Source organism: Bactrocera tryoni, chromosome 1 (genome assembly GCF_016617805.1).
Source record: "Bactrocera tryoni isolate S06 chromosome 1, CSIRO_BtryS06_freeze2, whole genome shotgun sequence".
Taxonomy (NCBI): domain Eukaryota; kingdom Metazoa; phylum Arthropoda; class Insecta; order Diptera; family Tephritidae; genus Bactrocera; species Bactrocera tryoni.
The window spans coordinates 55,713,388-55,730,176 of NC_052499.1; the positions used below are offsets into that span (position 1 = coordinate 55,713,388).

The 16,789-nt window shown below is 37.1% G+C and overlaps 2 protein-coding genes across 3 annotated transcripts in view; one reads left to right on the plus strand and one right to left on the minus strand.

The window, feature by feature from the left end:
• The window catches only part of LOC120766898, a 102,703-nt gene extending 100,092 nt beyond the window's left edge, over positions 1-2,611 (plus strand). Inside the window, exon 2 of the mRNA XM_040092647.1 lies at positions 1,590-2,611. Within this exon, the coding sequence (XP_039948581.1) occupies positions 1,590-2,527 (938 nt within the window). The 3' untranslated portion in view covers positions 2,528-2,611. The remainder of the gene's footprint in view (positions 1-1,589) is intronic.
• A 2,971-nt stretch (positions 2,612-5,582) lies between these two features.
• Positions 5,583-8,811, minus strand: LOC120767023 (DNA-binding protein Ets97D). 2 transcript variants are annotated; one of them, XM_040092873.1, is made up of 7 exons: positions 8,610-8,811; positions 8,412-8,538; positions 8,248-8,317; positions 8,047-8,179; positions 7,775-7,974; positions 6,384-6,675; positions 5,583-6,314 (listed from the first exon to the last, which is right to left on the minus strand). In XM_040092873.1, the coding sequence occupies exons 1-7, from the start codon at positions 8,668-8,670 to the stop codon at positions 5,815-5,817; spliced, it is 1,383 nt and encodes a 460-aa protein (XP_039948807.1). In that variant the 5' UTR covers positions 8,671-8,811; the 3' UTR covers positions 5,583-5,814. The 2 variants fall into 2 exon arrangements, with proteins under 2 accessions (XP_039948807.1, XP_039948796.1); XM_040092862.1 differs by having other exon boundaries at positions 6,375-6,675.
• Positions 8,812-16,789: the final 7,978 nt, after the last annotated feature.

Below are 16,789 nucleotides of genomic sequence, written 5' to 3' on the forward strand. Positions count from 1 at the left end.
TAAAACAATTCACGATTAAATGACAAAACATTCTGAGTGATGTTATGCTAAAAAATGTCAAACTTTCCAATGGAAATGTCAGATTGCACCTGGCAACACTTAGTGTTGCCCTAGGCCAGAATATATATAGCAGCCCTCGTTTATGATATGATATGCTCTCTTGCCATCTCTCGAACTCTTGCCTGACGATTTTCAAGCACCATATCATTCACATTTTTAATATTTTCATCAGCTGAAGTGGTCGAAGGTCGTCCAGAACGATGCATGTCTTCAACAAAGTCCATCGACCGTCCATGTACTACTCTTATGCTTGTGTTTTTGATAAAACTGAATCACCTTGAGCCTTATCCAACATTCGCAACGATTTGATTTGATTGATTTTTTTAATATCATGTACACGGGGAGTTTAATTACAATTTCCGGGTGCTTTTTTGTCACAATGTATTTCATTTTAATATTAATTCGAAACCAAAAAATGTACGTTTCCATTATATTGCACACTACTGTATGTATATGTCATTTTCAAGTAATTATAAATAGGTAAGCTCTTAAGAATACTACCAAACTTTATAAGAAAGCCAAAATACACACACTTATACATATGTACTTGAACATTGAACCATTTAAATGTGAGTTTAAGCACATAATTATACATTTCACTGATTTAAATATTGTAATTATGACAAATAGCCGAACTGATAATGACATCGGTCAGGCGGCACCTGACCACTAATGATATATGACTGTTCTGAATACACAATTTCATATGCGTCTGCAATATGTAAATGTGTATGTGTGAGTTGTTTACACTCGTGGATAGTGTGCTTAATCGGCTTTCGGCGATCATAATCGATTTTAATATTAAATCATTTACACTGAATTGTATGCGCATTCATAAATTTGGGTATTTCGGGACAAAAAGAAAGTTTTTTGGCGATAAAAAAAAATATATAAAAGTTACAATTCTTCTTCTTTATTGACGTAGCCATCGTTGACGCGGTTATAGCCGAGTTCTTTGGGGTGTAAAAATCGTTTACCTGTCGGTTGTGATTTTAGCTTCTTGACGTTGTTCCCTCCCTGTGCTTGTGGATGGGCTTGCTTTGCTAGTACTCAAATAACCATATTTCGAGCGCCTGCAAAGTCAACCCATTTGTAGAGGTTTCCCCAAGGAGGCTGAATTATCCAACTGTTGTACCAAAGATGCCTTCCCAATTTAGGAACCGGACATTCCAAGTGCATGCCTTCAAATCATACTCCTTATTACGTTTGTTCGTTCATCCGTTCAACGTTCATTTATCCGTTGACTCCACCGTTCATGTTTCCGCCCAACCCCCATCCATTTGCCTGTTCGTCACTATGTACGCCCACTCAACCCAATCATTTGGCTACCGTATAGTAATTTTGCACATTTTGTGCGCATGTTGGTAGTCGCTGGCTGAATATAAATGAGGGTAGGTTCCAGTTATGTAAACCTGAGGGTGCTCTTATCGTAAACATAGCCCTATTTAAATATACCGCTATTTATATAACAAGATTTACAAAATAATTATAATCAATAAAACTAATTTAATCTTGCTATTTTCTTGCAGGTTGTCCGCCCACCACGAGTTCACATTGTCTGCGCTGCAACAGCGAGGGCTGCATTAAGTGCCCCGCCTATCTGATGACCGACACACGTCAGTGTGTGGAGCAATGTCCTTCCGGCTACATCGATCAATGGTCGGCGCATACCGAATTTATGGGACGCGTCTGCGTCTCCACCGGTTACTCGGGTCCGCTCATGGCCGCTATTGCAGGACTAATAGGCGGCTTTGTGGTTTGTCTCACGCTACTAGCTGTCGCCATGATGGTGGTGCGACGTCGACGTAGACGTAAATCCATCAAACAGAAGCTGATCAACGAGAATACCATGGATCGTTCCGATTTTCTGCGACAACTCAATGAAATGCGTCCGAATGCAGAATATTTTCTAGCGATGCTCAACGATACGCGACGCCAAATACGCAAGTTGTATTTGTCGGGTGAGGTGGGCGCAGCGAATTCCTATCGACCGATAGTACGCGATCTTGCCAAAATACTGATACTGTTGAATCGGCCAATCGAATTGATACCGGCGGCACCGCACGACTGGAATCGTTTGTACACGTGGTCCGAACAAGCATTAGAGCGTTACAAGCCGCAAGTGGGTCACTTAATCGATTTCTTTCAGCCCTCCGGTGGCGGACGCGGCAGCAGCAGCGTGGGCATTACCGATGACTTCGATGCAACGTTCTTCCCACAGAAGAACAACGTCTACCGGCAGAGCATGTTGGCGGGCTCGGGTCAGCAAAAGCTACACATGTTCGGCTCGCTCATCAGCTTGCATGAATTTGAGGAGCCGCGCCCTTCCGATCCCTTCGGCAGCAGCTTCAACACGCTCAAAAGTGGCAATCTGATATCGGATCTCAATGCGAGTTCGTTATGGCTGGAAGACGAATTCTATAAATTGGGCTTTCGACCGCAGGACGAAATCACGACTGAGTTATAATGTCTGCTGTGTGTTTTTTGTTTGTATCGTTTCTCAAATAGATTTGTGTTAGTTTTGTTTTACTTATTTTATATGGATTAGCTTAGATACTTTATTTTATATTATGTAATATAATTTTAATTAAAAAGTATTATTTTATTTTGTTAAAACGAGTAGCTGCTTAAAATCTACAGAATACGTTGTGTTTGCTTAATAAACACTTACTGTTTTTTAATCACAAATATTTACAAACAATTTTTACAAATCACTAAATGTACAGTCGACGTCACAAGTATGTACACCAACACGCAATCATGTAAAAAAGCGTAAACGCACAAAGTTATTGCAAAAGCATGGAACTATTGTCTGTTTTATAGTATAATTTGTTATAAAATAATAAAAAGTAATAACGGTAAAGTTATAATTGAAAGAAAGCGCCAACGAACAAATAAAAGAAAAAATAACGCCGCCCAGTTGCCGCTAAGCAGCGCCTAGTGTACGCCTACACTTTGCTTCCATGAGCTGGAAAGCCAAGCGAAACATTCCTAGTTTTTAGTAAATATTTGCGAGTAGTGATAGATTTATATGTACATAATAATATAAACTGAGTTGCCTTATTTTACGTATAAGTTGAAAATGTGAAAATATATAAATGAACTAGTCAATAAAAAAAAATATAAAAAAACAAACGAAAACAAAAACATAATCAACTTAAACTTAAGTTTTGCTAAGCTGAATTCAAATATGTTTAAATAAATTAATTTGAAAAAAAAAAATACATATTTGTTTATACGCATTTTTGATCAAATTAATTTAAAATAAAGGATTGGATTCTGATCGATTTTTGTTGTTGTAACGGGTACCTAATCCCCATTAGGATGGTAAGGTTCAGATAAGTTGTCGACGACGTCACGGTAGGCCCAGGAAACGTGCTGCTTCGACGGGTTCGAACTATAGGGAGAGGGGTCTCACATGTGTAGGGTTAGCTGGGCGTACAAAGAGGTGGGTGAATGTCATGCGGAGACTCATTGCACGCTGGACATATGTTGGATACGACAGGGTCCATTTAAGTAAGGGTTTAACCTGCTACAGTATACAAAACGGAGCTGCGCAAGGGTCACCCTCGATTCTCGCAGCAACTCGAGCTCGTCGTCTGCAATGGGTGGTGGTTAGTTGCGTCCCTAGTCTGGTCGGCATATTGTCTTATGTCGATGACGTAGTTGAGAAAGGACCTCTTGATGCTCCTAGGGGCGGTTCCGCTTCAAGCGGGTGACTGCAGGGATGATTTCTACGAAACCACCCCTGCAAAAACTCCTTGGAGAGGAGAATATTGTGCTCCTTAACTGATAGTATGCGGGTCTCGCTGTGCAGATGTTCGATGGGAGACATCAAGAGGCATTCCTTTGTAGTCCAGAGTGCAGTGTTCTGACATGTCATGTCTGTAGTTTCCTCGTCTGCACTTCACTGCATTCAGGCGACAATATTGGTGCGGCGTAGTTAAGGACCGGCCGGCCGGTTGCCTTGTATGTTGCCAACAACGTTTCTTTGTCTTTTCCGCATGTGCTGCCGGCTAGCTAGTTCAGGATTTCGTTGCGGCTCTGTAGTTTGGCAATAATCGCGATCGTGTGAGGAGTGAAGGAGCATAGGCTGTCGAATATCACACCTAAAATCTTAGGGTTATTGACAATCGGAATTTTAACGCCATCGCCTGCAATATTAAGGTCAAGTCTGTACTCCTTCGCCCAGTTAGTGAATATGATTGCTGTGGATTTAGTAGGCGAGAGTGTTAAGTTCCGTGCAGCGAGGAAGCGAGAAAGGTTGGGAAGATAGCCGTTTACTTTTGAGCACATGCCATCGATTCCTTTGAGCGTCGTCATTATCGTGCAATCATCAGCGTACGAGATAATGGTGGTTTAAGGAATTTCTAGATGTAGAAGTTAAACAGCAACGAGGAGAGGACAGCACCCTTCGGACACAACTGTTTAATTCTTTTCAATTTAGAGTTTTTACCCCGAAACAGTACGGATAATCGTCGACCGCTCAGGTAGTTCATGGTCCACTTCTTTAACCTTGGAGGTAGCGTAGATTTTTCGATATCCTCATGTAGCGTTGTGTGGCTGACGATCAAGCTTTTAACAAGTTCAATGCTACGAGGATCGTCCTTTCGTAGGGTGATTTTTGGTTGATGTCATGGTTTGAGAGACTCAGGTGGCGCGTGAAGGTCGAGAGTAGCAAGGCTTCAAGAGTCTTTACAACTGGGGAGAGGAGTTATCGGACGATAGGACCTTGGGTTTCCCAGGTTTCAGTAATGGGACCACTGTTCCTATTGTTCACATATCGGGTATTTGAAGAGTGGCCAGCGACAGATTGAGGACTTTGGTTAGGAAGCTTTCTCCCGTCGAGCCTAGGTGCATTAACATCAGTATTTTTATTCCATCAGGACTAATGGACTTGGAAGGTTTTGCCATATTGATGACACTCTGAACCTCCTCATCGGTGAAAGTAAGTATTGCGCAGTCTTTTGGCATTTTGCGCAGCCGTCGGGTAACACATCCTTTGGATTTGCCTACCAGAGGTGCAGTGTAAATTGCCGGCTAAAATAGCTCGCACACTTATACTTAAACTTAATAGCTCACACAGTAATTCTCACAACAGGCGGTTCTACGTTATCAGAATTGACCCGGATTTTATCTGGCCAAGGGCTGTACTTTCGGAGATCTAACTTCGTTTGGATCAGTAAGTTTTGATCAATTAGTTTGTATGTCAACTATATGATAAAGTGGTCCAAGGGGAAAAGAAAGTGTGAAAAATTTCATATCGATATCTCAAAAACATATATGTATACAGACGGACACAGCTAAATCGACTCAGTTAAAAAATAAAAATAAATAATAATAATAATCAATTAAAAATACTAATAATAAGAATAAAAAAAATAATTATAATAAGAATCAATAAAAAGAAAAATTATGATAAAAGTAAATAAAATATAATTATTATAAAAATTAATCAAAAAAAAATAATAAAAAATATCACAAATAAAATAACATTTGCTTTTATAAGTTAAATAAAGTGCTGAAATTATATTTTTCATTTGTTGTTTTAACGCCATATGTTGTGGTATACCAATAATGTAAATAAAAATATATTTTGTCGCAGTAAAAACGTAAATGAGAAATCAAAACGCAATTCATTAATTAATAATCCTCTTCATCTTCATCCTCATATTCGAGGTAGGGCTCTATTTCCAACGTGCAAACAGGTTCTGTTTTCACTTTAAATTCGGCATATGCGCCATCTTGTCCATGTCACCCATCGTCCGTCAATTGTTTGAGGTGATCTTGCAATGATTCATGTTTCAAAAACACCGACTCGTCTAAAAAAGTTTTCTCACTGACCAATTGCGCCAGTTCACCGGCATCATAGCCAATCAGCAGCTTCAAATCACAATCAAACTTATAAGCGAAACGTTTGCCCGACACTTTGGATATCATATCACCATCGTAGTAATAGCGCAAGGCACGCGATAACTTTTCATAATTCATTGCCGGTTTATTCTTCTTAATGCCCCACAGTCGCGCCACGCACTCCGGGTCGATGAGTTTGAATTCGCCATCGCTGCCAACCCATTGTATGATGTTGCGATGCTCGCGATCGGTTAAAATTTCGAGCAGAAATTGCCACAGCTGTACTTGTCCATTGTTGCCGGAACCGACACCGTAATTACTGCCGATGCTGCTATTACCACCAGTGTTGCTGTTGTTGAGTATGGTGTGTGTTGGCGAACCATCCATTGGTACTATCGGTGCTGTAAGCATATAGTTCAAATTATTAATAGGAAATATTGATAAAGGTTTCTTTTACTTGCATTTCTTACAGTAGGTTTTTGTGGCGCTTACGCTTGTTTTGCGCATTATTTTTAATTCTTTTATTGGCGGCGTTGCTGCACCAACACCAGTGCTAATTGGCTTCGTAGCAGTGGAACCGGTTGTGCCACGATCTTCAGGCACCTTGTGTACAACGGAGACAAATTTGCATTCTTTAAGCAATTGCAAATGTGTCCAGAACACATTACCCGGATCTTTGGGTAACTTTCGTCGAAATTCTTCATGTGTTAGTGAACATAGCTCTTTTCCTGTCATGGCCCAATCACTCAAGCTAACGCCAGTCTGAAATATTAATGAAACAAGGTTAATAAAAATCAATAAACTTAAAGAAGGCTTAGGGATACTTTCGTTTCCTTAGTGTAGTTGTAAATGTATTTTTTCAAATGTTTTCTGATGAAAATGCTTTTATGAGGCTCATTATGTGCAAAAATGTGGGCAAGATTCCGAATTCTTATGTAGCAAAGGTATGTATGTGCATCCATTGGAGCTTACACCTTTCTTAGAAGTGCGAACATATTCTCCCATGAGGGCTGTTGGGTCTCTAGTTGTCTTCAGCCTCCAAACTGCTGATGCTTTATACGAAAAACTTCATAAAGCCGGAAAAACACATGGAGGTTTAAACCGCAATAAGAAAAAGACGGTTTTATAACTTTAAAGGGATCGACACTCTCACTACACTAACTTACAAAAAGTTTTCGTGGCGTCCACGTAAATGTATAAGCACTTGCCGAAAAAAATTCAATGTATTGCATTATGGGGAAACGTTGCCAATTTTCGAAATCACAAATATATAAATACATCCATAGGAGCTTACACACCTCTTAGAAGTGCGAACTTCTCCCATGGGGCTACACGACCTAATGTTGAGTCTCAGGTCCTCTTCAGACTCCAAACGGCTAATGCTTTATATGAAAAACTCCATAATACCGCAAAAACACTTGGAGGTTTGGCCGCAATAAGAAAAATACGCTTGTATAACTTTAATTGAATAACTTTAAAAGTATCGAAGTTCATGTTCCGTCAAGTATTGTGGCGCAACAGCGCTTCTGATATTTTTATATATGTACATATATTTTTACCATATCGGCATAAAAAAAAGAACGCATTTTCACTACACTAATTTACAAACTGTTTTCGTGGCACACACATAAATCTTTAAGCACTTGCCGGGAATGTTTTGTGTAGTGCATTATGGGGGAAAACTTTATCCATTTTCATAATCGTAAATAGAAGTTGAAAAATGTCTTTTAAATTGAAACATACTTGTGCAAATAAGCTTTGTATGTAATATTTTTAAATGAACTGCAAGCCAATAAATCAGTTCTAAATGCTTTAACTATTGATTGGTACTCCATTTACGTATTCGATTTTCTCCACTTACCAACTCAAATTGCCTTACAGCCCATTGAAACCAGTGTTTCACTTGTATAGTTGTCCACTCATTAGGGTCTTCTGGTATTTTAAGGCGCACTTGCTCCTTCTTAAATTTATTGTCTAAGACCCAGTTGAGGCAAGGTTTTTCTTCGGTTTCTTCATTCTTATCAGCGTTTTTGTTGTTTGCTTCTTCAGCGGCTAAAGCAGCTGCAATTCAAAGATATTTGTGATAAGTAAAAGAAAAACATTTATAAATTTAGTTACAAGTCTTATTCTTACCCAACGCCGCCTCTGTTGGTTTCAGCACATCAACAATGTTTATGTGTTGCTCTGCTGTTTGTATTTGTACATTTATTTGCACCAATCCTTCACCTTTCACGCATTGGTCAACAAGATTTTTATGCGGTTCCAGCTGTCAATCATAATAGAAAGACAATTTCACAATTATAACATAATTAGAAATGAAAGCGCAATTCTAACCTCTTGTGTGTCTTGCAGAAAGAACTTGTAACCCTTCAAATTCATGCCAATCTTCTTTTCAGCCAGCTTTCTGCAATTAGTAGAGCAACAAAATCAATTAAAAATGTGATATATTTTATACAATTACACAGCACAGAAAGTGAACAATTCCGCCGCCTACTCACTGCAATGTCCGCAAGGGCTCACGTATGTCCATATGTAGAATGATAACATCATCGGGCTCATTTTCGTCTACTTCTTGATCGTCCATATACAAATTGTGTTGAAAAATTTCATTCGTCATTATGCTATCTGTTAATTTTAAGGATTTTTATTATTTGCTGATAGTAAATATTCCCGTTATTGGTTTTGCATAAGCCCACCCAAATCTGTGTTATCCAGTCTGTACTCTTCAGTCAAATGCGACAAATCATCTGTTTCCATTCTACACCCCTCAATGCTGGTAAATACTTCACCGTCTTTAAAACTTTACTATTTTCACTTTTTATTTATTTATTTTCATTTTTATTTGAGAAAGCACGAAGAATAGCAAAGAATTGATGCACTTTTTGTTAATAGTGCTGAAATGTCAAAACGGTTCATATGTCAAATAACGGAGTAAACGCTGCACCCGAGGGTTGCATTTTTAAGTAGCTTCTGAAAGTACTATTTTAAGATAATTATTATAGAAATTTATTATATTTGCTGCCAAAAATTATTAATTTGTTTCATATTTTATTTACTACAATGCATTTTTATTTCTGTTTAGATTTTATAAAAAAAGAAATAGTTTTCGCAAATTCTTAGAATAACGAAGTATGCCTTTGCTACGTAATGCGTTCGCAAATGTATGTAATGCTTTCATGGCATTAAGGCGGACCAGTTATCTATTTATTTGTTGTGTATTACTAAAAACTGATATTTATTGTACGAAATTGTTTAATTTTTCAAAGAAACTTACAAAATTAAAGTATTTACCCTCGTTGACAAAGATTTTTAAATTTAATGATTTAATCTAAATGATCTAGTACCAGTTGTCTTGTAAATATTACAAATATGATATAAATTGTCCATAAATTAAATATTTTATATTTATCGACAATTGTGTTTCTAAGGGATTCAAATACTCCCTTAGAATACACGGAGATAAGCATTTGGAGGGACGTTAGCCTGATATTTTGAAAGAATTAACTGGATATAAGCAAACCTCCTGATATTAAAAGACTCTTCTCTTTGACCACATATGTAAACATATATTATCTGAATAAAATTTATCGAAACATTATAAATTTTCTATTCAAAAAGGTATTTGTTAGACCTATTTAGCTACATATATAATTCCATCACCCAAAGTTCATCCCAAACTATATAGCTTTAAGGGCTATATGGCTTTGGTCAATAATCGCTTAGACGGTATATATTCTTTAACTAAATTCCTGCAAATAGTTTGCTTCAGTTTTTTATAGAAAACAATTTGCCTTTAACAACATACCTTAAATATCGAATACTAAGATATCTGTTCTTCTTCACTAAGTATTTAACCATGTCATACTTGCATTCAAATAGTACATTCGTCTAGATGGATACTATCAAAGTTTCCACCTGATTGGACTCATACGTTTGTTTTGACCGCGGTTGTAAAGTGGAAGATTAAAAAACAAAATGGAAACAGGGCAAATGTCGCTCGGTTTTTGGAATGAAAATCATGTAGTGAAATTAAAAAGTACTCGATTTTTGATATCTCACAACTAGGCGTACCTAGAACGTTCACACCATAGAGGAAATGTGACAAACGACAAACGACGATCTCGTTTTGGCCGAAGGAGTGGTCTACATCGACTTCCAGAAAAGAGCATGGCGATAACAGGTCTCTACTATGCACAATTATGGGAAAATTCAACGATTAACGGCTTTATTTTGCTAATATGAAGGTGCTCTTCCACCGGCCCACCGGCCCACAGTTCCGCTGTCGCCAGTACAAACTTGTTCAAATTAGACCACTAACAGCTTCCACATGCAATGTATTCTGTAGATTTGAATTGAATTTGATTTCGGAGATACAGCCTTAAGAACTTGTGCGCTCGAGGCTAGCTAGGTTAAGTGTGCCGTCTTTAAACGCGTTTTTCTCGAAACTGTGTCTTCGAAGTCGGTGTGCAAGATTTCTCGAGAACTTTTAAACTAATCTTCATGAAATTTTACACAGGTCTTTGAGAAACAATTCTTATAGACTTGGACGAAGGACTTTTTTTGATTACAACTATTTGAAAAAAAATCGCGAAATTTTAATTTTTTTGTAAAAGTGTCTGCCAGAAATGCAATGGTCAGTTATTTTTCCTTCGTACATGTTCTAAGTTAAATTAAGGTGTTAACTAAAACACGGATTTTTTCACTTTAGATGATCCTGTAAGGAGTTATCCAGCTAACACAAGCGCATCTTTTTTCCAAAGGGTCACCGGAAATCGCGTCGCAATGGCCGAGCTTAAAACAATTTTTTCCAAAAATTTTAGAATTTCTTTGTTAACAATAAAAATTTTAATAAAATATTTCATTTTCTATATGAGAAAGAAAATTTTGAAAAAGTCTGTTTTTTACCCGAGAAAATCCATGTAACCTCTTAATACCGAATAGCTATGCGGACCCCAGTCCGTATGGTTGATTTTTAGCAGGACTTATCGGAACGCAGATCACAGAAAAAATCTTCAAGAACTGAAGGACCAGTTCGCGTATATGTAAACAGACGAACGGACAGGTCAAAATCGACTCAGCTCACCATGCTGCTCATTTATACATATGTTCTTATATATGTAAATATAGTATATTATAGGGTCTCGACTTTTCTTTCTGGGTGACCGAAAATCATGTTTAAATTATAAATAAAAAAACTTCAGAAAAGAAATTCGTCAAAAAACAATGTTACATCATCCACAATATTTAGCTAAAAATGTGCTAATTCGCTGTAATTATTTTTTCTTAGAAAAAGTTCAATGCAATTGTTTGCCAATTATTTCTAATATATTGCTTTGAGACACAATTGCAATAATTAAATAATTTCCTTTAAGCTAGCGAAACTGAAAAGAGTGAAAGAAAAATAAAAAGCTCAAATATATGGCAAGTGTTGCCAAACGAAAACACTTCATTTGTATGTGACTTTGCCAGTTTGGGGCGCCTAGCGTATAAATGTGACACCCGATGTTGACTCACTTTGCATGCGAATCGCCACAGGCTGGCGGTGCCATTGGTGGGTGGGTCGTGGCGATTAATAGAAACAATAATAAATTAATATTTATAAACAAATTGCTTCAGGGAAGCGTGAGGCGATCGGGTGAGGTGGCATTTTGATGGATGCATGCAAAATTTCGAATATAAAGGGTGAACCAAGTAAAATATAGTATTTTTTCAATAGAGTTTTTTTGACAGATCACGTGTGAGTCGTGCCAAGCTGTCATGTTACTATACTCTTGCAACCAGTTGCTACAGAGTATTTCAGATTTGTTGCCCTAACGGTTGTACGTAACACCTAAAACTAAGAGAGATAGATATAAATTTATATATTTAATCCGACCACTGCCACGCCCACACATCGCCATTAACCGAAAACCTATAAAGTGCCATAACTAAACACCAAATAAGATATAAAACTGTTAAAAGCATATATAACTGTCTAAAGCTACAACAACCAAATTCGCCCAGGCACGAATACTACAAGAACTCCTATAGTGTGAAAATGGATGAAATCGGATGAAACCCCCACTCACTCCCCATATAACGGTACTGTTCATAACTACTAAAAGCGCGATAAATCGATAACTAAATGCGCCAAAAACCTAAAAATTTGCCGCCAAAATGGTATGACAAGGCTTTATAGGGACCGTGGTAAAAATAGGACGATGAGCGTGGCTCCGCCCACTTTTTGGTGAAATCCCATATCTCGTGACCCAACTGACCGATTTCGATAAAATTTGGAACGTGGCTTCATATTTCTATCTCACACTGTCAAAATGAGCGCAATTGGACAATAACCACGCCTACTTCCCATATAGCACAATTCTAAATTCCGCTTGATTCGTTCAGTTTCCGGTACACAAATCAAGAAGCAATTAATATAATGCGATAAAACTTTGCACGAATAATGACTTTAGTGTATTCCACTTTATGACAAGAAATTGTTGAAATCCAAACAAAATTTTTCAAGACCCTAGGTACGGAAAATGTGGACTCCAGTACTTATTGTTGACTTTTGTTCGAAAATATCGGTCAATGCTTGAGATATGCACTAGAAATTCAGACATAATCCTCTTCTTGCAATAGTAATTTTGTGTATCCAAAATGTGTGGAATTGGGTTAGTACTTCCCTGAGCCCCCATACCTTAATATGTATAAAGATTTTCGAACTTCCTGGTGACTTTATGCTGGATATATCGGCCAATATTTGAGTTATGTCAATGAATATTTCAGCACGTATTTGACTCATAACAGTATATCATTGTGCCTAAAATGAATACAATTGGGCAAAATCTTCACCTAGCCCCTATATAACCATTGCCAGGATTTTTGAATATCCGGCTGATTTGTCAGTGTATAAGTTGTATGGTGTATGTATATATAAAATTGCTTAGATTCCGATCATCTGGTTGACATTTTACACCTTAAGGTATTTCCCTGGCTTTGATTCCAGCAAGTTGCAAGAGTATAAAATGTTTGGTCGCGCCACCGGTGGCCCTTTCGTACTTGTTTTTGTTTAGTATTGTTTCGCATTTCATCGTGGAAAGGCTTACGCCCGAACAATGTTTACAAATCGTTCAACTTTATTACGAAAACTCACGTTCTGTAAAGAATGAGTTTCGCGCGCTTCGCTCAACTTATGGTCAACATAATCGGCCTACTGAGCGTAGCATTCGAGTGATAATAAAGATTCTCCACTAAATTTAAAGTTTCTTTAAAAAAGTAGGGAACCTCGAAATGGATCACCCTTTATATACGCTCTATTTTACCAGAGAATATTCTCTCAGGATATATCTTTTTCTATTTTTAAACAATAAAATGACACAACAAATATTGAATTCATAAAGCATCGTCTGGGTAAAGTGCGACATTTCAAAATTGACAGTCAGTTTGACATTTCGTTACAGAAGTCTCGCCTTCAAGCTTCAACTTTAAACAAAAAACATCATATAAGTATGCTTTGTAGCCACCACAGCTATTAAATTTGCATATTTCTCTTATAAAAGCATTTAATTCAGTGTCTATGGCTATCAGTAGCCTATGGACTATTAATATTTAATGAGCCATAAGTATACTTTATGAGATCGAGAAAAATTATTTTTTATTCGTAATTTACTGATAACCGCTACATGGTTTACACCCACTCAATTCAATTATAAACATTTAGTATTGCATTCTGTCTACAAATGTAACTTTGCATGCACATGAGCCAATGGGGGATTGCTTGCTCAAAATGGTCAGTGTGTCAGTAGTGCCTTCTGCAAGAGGCCTCAATTTTTCTTCGGCTAATAAAGGCCGTCAATTGTTTATGGGTAATATATGTATGAACATATCTCCAACTGCTTTTTTGCTACTTTTTTGAAATGTTTTATGTACATATGTAACCATAAATGCAGTCATATTCACAAGTTGGCATTTAATTTGCCGGTCGGCAGCCTTTTATGTCAACATTTCTCTTCGCACAACACTTCGCTTTTACAGAACAAATGTCACAGGCATCAACGCTGTTGTCGCACTTTTGCATGCAACAAGTGCGAATAAGAGGACACATACATACATACATATTACATAATTGAATACAGTAGTGCTAAAAAAATTAACAGATGATTGAGGAAAATCCTTCGTACTTGAAAACCATGATAGTAGCGATTCACGTTTAATGTCTGCAATTGACTAAAAACGGTTTCCCTGGAGGGATCGTTTGAATTCCAGAAGTCACACGGAGCTAAATCAGGCGAATATGGTGGTTGCGGCACGATTGGTTGAAAATTTGGCGAAAAACTCACAAAGAATCAATGCAGTATGCGACGGTCAATTATTGTTGCGCAAAAACCATGAGTTTTCCGTCCATAATTCCGGCCTCTTTGTACGAAATGCATTCGCACAAATGCCGCATAACACTCGAATAATATTCCTTGTTGGCAGTTTGGCCGGTCGGAAAGAATTCGGAGTGTGCACCACACTTCGATAATGGAAGAAAACTGTCAACATAACCTTGATTTTTCACCTGCTTGGACATGGTTTTTTCGGCTTCGGCTCAACTTCGGCACGATATTCGGCTGATTACGTCTGTTTCCGCGTTGTAAGCATAGATCCAAGACTCATCGCCAGTAATAATACGTTTCATGACATCCTAGTAGAAAGCATTGTTTCACAGATGTTAACGTGAAGCTGTTTTTGGAAAAGATTAAGGGATTTTGGAACCAAGCACTTTTCTTAGGTCTAAATGATCTTTCAAAATGGTTTTCACTGATCTTTCCGATATATCAATGATGCCCTTTTGTTTCATTGACGTGTTGATCATCAGTTGATGTTAATGGCCGTCCTGGACGCGGTTCGTCGTCAACGCCTTCTCTTTGAATAATTTTTACCAATGAAAAACACTTGCTCGCGACAAACAGTTATCAGCGAAGACTTTTTTCAATATTCTGAACGTTTCGGTAGCAAAAATTTGATTCTGAATACAAAATTCAGTGGAAGGATCCACTTTATGTGCTTCAGAAAGACAAGCGTTTACTAAATGAAAGAATTTTAAAGTAAAAAAGTCTTATTATTTTTTGCACAGAGTGGTATTTTGTTACTTCTCCAAGTCAAGACACAGGCTTCAATAGAAAATTTCAATCAAGCAGAATAACAAATACGAATTTCTTAGAGTTGTCTGTTTAAGTCCTATACTTAACATCTATATACAACTTTTTAGTAACTGCTATTGTCAAAAACAATACTGTTAAAACCTAATTGTATTTCAGTCTAAAAAGAAAATCGTGTAATTGTACCTTGCCCATTTCTGAGACATTTCTCTACTACTAAATGTAAGTCATATTTTTATCTGGGCACGCCGCTGAATAGTATTTGTCTTTCATTACGATAACAAGGCACTCATATAGGAAAGTTGTTGTCAGTGGTCTGAAGTGTTTGTTTTAGCATTTTGCAATTTTAGTTCGCACAGTTGCATTTACCAACGATTGCATACTTTTTACTTGAGCTTTATTTGTCTTTTGTGCTGAGCACACTAATGACTTATTTCAATTCTTGAAATTGGCAAACAAATGGATGAACAGGGATCCATATTATTATTATATAGTAAAGCAAAGGTCGACAGTTAGTTTAATATTGGGAAAATTGTAGATTATGACACTTTTAAGCTTGTGTTTATATTATTAAAAATTTTGCCAAACTGTCCCACTTAGACTACTAGCTCGATAAACCGTATTTCTATGTCAGTTTTGTCTAACTGTGACCAGTATTTGAATAAAACTGTATATTTAGAAGTATTTGTGGACGACGTTAATTTTAGTAGAGTACAAAAAAAAAATTAAAAACTAAAAAAAGTAAAAAGTTTCAAAAATTATGAGCTGACGAAGTGGAGGGTCTCTAAAAATTTCCACGTGACCATACCCATGATTTCAACCCTCCTAGTTATCTGAAACCAAAAAAAAAGATTATTAATCTAGAATAATGTCGCAATGACCGGAACTATAAAGAAGACTCTATAAAAATTTCAAGTAAATCGGTCCAGTAGAACCTGAGAAATCGTGGGTATCGTTCCGAAAAAGTCAGTTTTGAGAAAAATGCGTTTAAAGTTTAGGAGACAATTCTAGTGAACACGGACGCCACGTCACAAAATCGGCTGTATCTCCGAAAATGAGTCGAATTTTGAAAAATCCTTCCAAGGTCATATTTTTGAAAGTCTAAACTTTCAAGGTATGCCAAAAAATAAAAAACGATTTTTTCAAAATCCTCTTCTTGTCCTTAAATTCGGTGAAGAGATTTAGCTGCAACTTTCAAAATTTCCACGAAAATGCCGTCAGTGAAGCCTTGGAGCTACTATAAAGGGTTTTGGTAGTCTATTTCATGGAGAACAGTAATATTTGATTAGTATGAAGCATTCAGCAAGGATCTAGAAATCAACGAATATCATAAAAGGTAATAAAATCGACCAATTTTTCGTTTATACTATTTGGGTAGCCCTCTATACTTGTAACCTGAGATTTGAATCTAGCCATACTACTGACAAAAAATCATTAGATACCAATTTTGTACTTCCATATCATTTTAATCCATATAATTTTAATTCGTATTTTGTCGTTCTTGTTTCCGTTTTTTGAAATATGTACGTGAATGTTATCTATCGGCTTAGAAAATGGATATTGTGTCGCCTTCTCCGATGGCAATTTCGATCTTTGTTCCAAAGTCCCTAAATTTTTTTCTAAAAACAGCGGCGCGTTAACGCTTTTGAAAGAATGCTGTCCGGCTATCAGGATGTCATGAAACGTGTTATTACTGGCTATGAGTCTTGACTCTATGCTTACGATCAGGAAACAGACAATTAGTCGGCATT